This window comes from Triticum urartu, chromosome 5 (assembly GCF_003073215.2).
Source record: "Triticum urartu cultivar G1812 chromosome 5, Tu2.1, whole genome shotgun sequence".
Lineage (NCBI taxonomy): Eukaryota > Viridiplantae > Streptophyta > Magnoliopsida > Poales > Poaceae > Triticum > Triticum urartu.
In genome coordinates this window covers 309,446,266-309,451,508 of record NC_053026.1, presented here as the reverse complement: position 1 = coordinate 309,451,508, position 5,243 = coordinate 309,446,266, and the positions used below count along the sequence as shown (strand labels likewise).

Here is a 5,243-nt window from a genome sequence, read left to right as displayed (position 1 = left end):
CTATTTCCTTGATATAATATCATCTGGTATCGGTGAATTGATCCTTTGCAGCCGTGGTTCCGACCATGATTGTTCTTCTTTGGTCCCATTTCTTGGACAAGTTAAATCACTTGTCTTCTACAGGTCAATATGCCTGCCCAACCTCTATTATGATCTACCTTCGAGTATTACCCCTAGTATCTCGAGGATATCAGGCCATTGCACTACATCTTATGAAATTTTGATGGAGTACTACCTTACCCTGTCTTTGTCACTTCATGGGTTCTGGGTTGTTTGTCAACCGAGAACACCGATAAGTGAATCGATTCTGCACTCTGATTCAATAACTCTAAGTAATTTTCATTGCTTACGAGTTTAATAATCCTTCAAGTCATTCCTAGCATGATCGGCTATATCATTATTGTGCCTAGTTTTAACTGTGCTACCTGGTTCTTTTTCCCGAAGCACAATTTTCGACGATGAGCTAAGCTTACGTTGATCTTCCTCGTCGTATCATTTCTCCTTGAACACCAAGCTTGATTTCGAGTTTGTGTCATACCCTTGGATCCAATAATCTTTCGCCTCATCATTCCTTTGACTTGATGTCGTCGCCGATTGATTACATCTTCATGAAATCTCGCGACAAATGTGTCGTGAACATCATCAACATTCTGAGCTCTTCCAAGATATCTATCGAATTCTTGATGAGAAATACCACCCTTTGCTCTCGATGATTTGTGTTATCATCGACCACTTTATTGCCTATCGTTCAACACAAACTTGTTCGTGCTTTGTGATATACCTTGAGATCCTTGCTATCCATCAATTGTTCTTCTTACCTTGGAGTATTACCATCTTTTATGTCAGGAATGTCATGAGAATCTCACCACCTCTTGAGAATTCTTGATATAAGTGATACTTCACCATCACCATTCCTTTCTTGGTCCCCGTGTTGTTCCTAACAGGAATACCGACATATGTACTAGTAATTTTAAAACTTCTAGCAACCTTATTGCTTTGATGTTAATGGTCAACATTTCATTCTTAGACCATTGGTTATCGAATCGCCATTCTAACATTGTTTGTGCTACCTAAGCCCATATTTCGGGCGCACCTTTCAACCAATGCTTAATTGTGTATGTTTCCGTCGAGCATACCTCATTATATCATTTGATCCGGCAAATGTTATGTCCTTGTTCACACAACTATGGAAATCCATCTTTTGGAGATCTCAATGAATTGCCGCTAAGTTCATCAGCCACTTCCTCATCCTGTCATTGGTTTAATGATGAACTCATGATTCAACTTGCTTCCATAGCCCATTTCCCGAGAATCTTGCAACTCCATCTCGTTAATTGTGTTGCCCCTTTCCTTCTCGGGAATCACGAGTCTGAGGTATCCTGACATCAATCGGATCTGATTCTCGGTCAGATATGATGGTTGGGACATATTTCCAAGAGTTATAACATTGGTCTTTATATGACCCGGTAAGGTAATGTCATGCCTAGCACACCTGGCCGGAGGACCTATTGTTATAGTTTCCTTTTTAGCAAGCTTAGCGATTCTTCCATGAGGAAATCGTCAGACTTCTTTTATAAGTTGTTCCTGATGAATCCTTTGTGTATGCAAAGTCCGACCTTTGCTTGAAAACCATGTCAATGCTATCTCGAAGCATGTATCTGGTACTCCTATCATCAGTAAGAACATTTGTAGCACAATGCTAAATTTTCCTTATCAATTATCCAAACACCTTTGTATGGGTAATATCATGAAATTTCTCTCTTCTTACCTAAAGGGTTTTCTATGTTATATCCTGTCATGGATATCATGCTCTGCTTGTCCTTGTGAAGGATATACCCCTGAAAAATGTGTTTAAACACGTTTTAAACACTCACTGGAACCTGGTGATGCGGATTCTTCGGTACATCCGCGGCACCACGGCTCTAGGTCTTAAGTTGACGGCTTCGCCCTCAACTGACCTGGTCGCCTACAGTGACGCCGATTGGGCTGGCTGTCCGGACAAGCGACGCTTGACATCAGGCTATTGCGTCTACCTGGGGCCCTCGCTTATATCGTGGTCGTCTAAACGACAACCCACGGTATCCCGCTCAAGTGCCGAGGCTGAGTATGTGCTGTGGCCAATGCCGTCGCCGAGTGCTCGTGGCTTCGACAGCTTCTTCAGGAGTTGCTTCTTGATGTCCGAAGGCCATCATTGTCTACTATGACAATGTATCTGCGGTCTACCTCTCCGCCATCCCCGTTCATCATCGTCGCGCGAAGCACATTGAGCTCGACATTCACTTCGTGCGAGAGCAGGTGGCTCTTGGGCACATCCGCGTTCTTCATGTTCCTACCACTCAGCAGTTTGCCGATGTCATGACGAAGGGGTTACCGACGCCTACATTTGAGGAGTTCCAGTCCAGTCTATGCGTCACTGGTGACGTATCGACTGCGGGAGGGTGTTGAACATATATGTGCATGTATCTGTTAGGATAATCTCCTGCCGGCCCCGCCTCTAGTTTCCTTGTATAGATGAGGCTGAGGAGTGTGCCCTCTTTATCCACATTTAGCTTCTCTTGTTTGAATGTGGCATGTCCGTTAGTTGGGTCTTATGCCATTGTCAGTGTTGCTCATCCGACATGGGTTTCCTCAAGTATATGATCTTTGTTTATGTGATCCTCTTTCTCGTCATCAGCGTCGCCAAGTCGCCAAGGGAAAACTCTTTGGATCAACCTTCCCCAATAGAAACACCTCTTGAATTGAGATATGTATCTCTAGTTTCCGACGACCTTGGCTTAGTTGGAGACAAAGCGACCAAATCCTCCAGTTGGATTTGATGTCTCTGTTTTTTTTTGTTCCGATATAAAGCCATGTTTCTGATGTGGATAACATCCCTATCGTTGATACAACCCCGCCTACCAATGCCACTCCTCAAGTTGCATCACAATGTCCAATGAAAAGAGCACTCTCATGACAAGTTAATTATGATGTAACTTTTATTTCTTATGGTATTCTCAAATATTACGAACTCCACGCTAAACCATAAAGTGGCAACGTCGGCTGCTTGAAGAGAGGGAGTGGACATGGTCATGGGAAGGTCCTTGATGTTTATAGAGATTGAGTCCATGTTAATGTTTTCTTTTATGGGTATCATAGACTCAAAGGATTTTTTTCAAGAAATTGCATCTCTGGGCTAGGAATCATGTGGAACTATAATGTATAATGGCATCTTCAATGCTGATCCTCAAATTGTCTGCTTATATTTGGAGTTTTGGACCATGCGGTCCAGACGTAATAAGCCATTCAATACGGTACCCAACATTCTGCAGAGGGTCTAGCAGTCAGTTTTCCATTCCGTAAATTGAAAGCAAACCAAGGAGGGTTTCCGGGCGTCCGAGTCATTGCCATGCACGCATACAAACTGTAGGCCAGCACTCGAGATCCATGAAAGCAGCTCACAGGAGATTTGTGTGTGTGTGTGGAGGATTCATTCCTTTGGACCAAATAAAATTTAAACAAACAAAAAAACATTATATGGACTGGAGTTCTTTAAAATCCTTTTTAAAAATGCCTTAAACCAAAGAGGCCGACGAGAAGGTCATTGCGCTTGGCCGCTTGCCCGTTCAAAATGGCACGCACGATGTCAAGTGTCAAACCCCCGCAAAAAAATTAAAAATTCCCAAGCGTCAAACGAGAACGTGTGTGCGTGTGGTGTAAAAACCCCGTCAACACGACTAGTGGCACGCACTCTAGAACTCTACCGACCGGGTCTCGCTGTCGTCAGCTGTTACGGGCCTCTGGCGCGCGGGCCCGGGGCCATCCGGCCTCCCCAGCTGTTTCGGTCCTGGCTCCCGCACGATAAAACCGGGGCGGGTTCCCCCCCGTCTTCTTCCTCCCACCCCACATTTGACATTTCCCATCTGCTCCTCCTCCTCCAGCCGCGCCCCCGATCCCAGTTGCGTCCTCAGCGGATTCCACTCCATTCGATTCTCCCGAGGAGCAAATTGCCTCCCGAGATCTTCATCTCGCTTCGGATTCCTCTCGCTTAATTGGTTCCGGAGCTAGGCAAGAAGCGAAAGAGGAGGAAAATGTGCCCGCTGAGGGTGATACTCATCTTCCTCTCCGCCACCGTCGCCGGATTCTTCCTCCTCCGGGGCCTCAACGCCGACCCCGACTGTTTCCAAGACGGCGACGACGGCTCGGAATCTCCCAGGGCCGCCGTTCCCCTCCATTCCAAGGTACCCAACTAACCTTTCCCCAGTCTTGCCTACTTTTAGCCTCTTATTATTAGTGCTAACCTTTCAGAGCATGAAGAAGAGAAATTATTGAAAACTCTGAAGAAGCACCGTGTTGCTATTGGATATACTCTTGATGGTCTTAAGGGCATTAGTCCCACTCTATGTCAACACAAAATAAATTTGGAGAAAGACGCCAAACCAGTTATTGATCACCAACGACGGCTATATCCTAAGATGAAAGAAGTGGTAAGAAAGGAAATATTAAAGCTCCTTGAAGCAGGTATAATTTATCCCGTTGCTGATAGTCAGTGGGTAAGCCATGTCCATTGTGTCCCTAAGAAGGGAGGTATTACTATCGTTCCTAATGATAAAGATGAATTGATTCCACAAAGAATTATTACAGTTTATAGGATGGTAATTGATTTCCGCAAATTAAATAAAGCTACTAAAAAGATCATTACCCTTTACCTTTTATTGATCAAATGCTAGAAAGATTATCCAAACATACACATTTTTGCTTTCTAGATGGTTACTCTGGTTTCTCTCAAATACACGTGTCAGCTGAGGACCAATAAAAGACTACTTTTACTTGCCCTTTCGGTACCTTTGCTTATAGAGTATGCCTTTTGGTTTATGTAATGCACCTACGGCTACCTTTCAAAGATGCATGATGGCTATATTCTATGACTTTTTTGAAAAGATTTGTGAAGTTTTCATGGATGATTTCTTTGTTTATGGATCCTCTTTTGATGATTTCTTGAGCAACCTTGATCGAGTTTTGCAGAGATGTGAAGAAACTACGTTGTCTTGAATTGGGAGAAGTGCCACTTTATGGTTAATGAAGGTATTGTCTTGGGGCATAAAATTTCTGAAAGAGGTATTGAAGTTGACAAAGCTAAAGTTGATGCTATTGAAAAGATGTCGTGTCCCAAGGACATCAAAGGTATAAGAAGTTTCCTTGGTCATGCCAGTTTTTATAGGAGGTTCATTAAGGACTTCTCAAAAATTTCCCGGCCTCTGACTAAC

General features: G+C 43.8%; 1 protein-coding gene across 1 annotated transcript; it reads left to right on the top strand.

Moving 5' to 3' along the window:
• The first annotated feature begins 3,855 nt into the window (after window positions 1-3,855).
• On the top strand, window positions 3,856-4,261 carry LOC125555933. Its single transcript, XM_048718738.1, has one exon. The coding sequence runs from the start codon at window positions 4,068-4,070 to the stop codon at window positions 4,227-4,229; it is 162 nt and encodes a 53-aa protein (XP_048574695.1). The 5' UTR covers window positions 3,856-4,067; the 3' UTR covers window positions 4,230-4,261.
• Window positions 4,262-5,243: the final 982 nt, after the last annotated feature.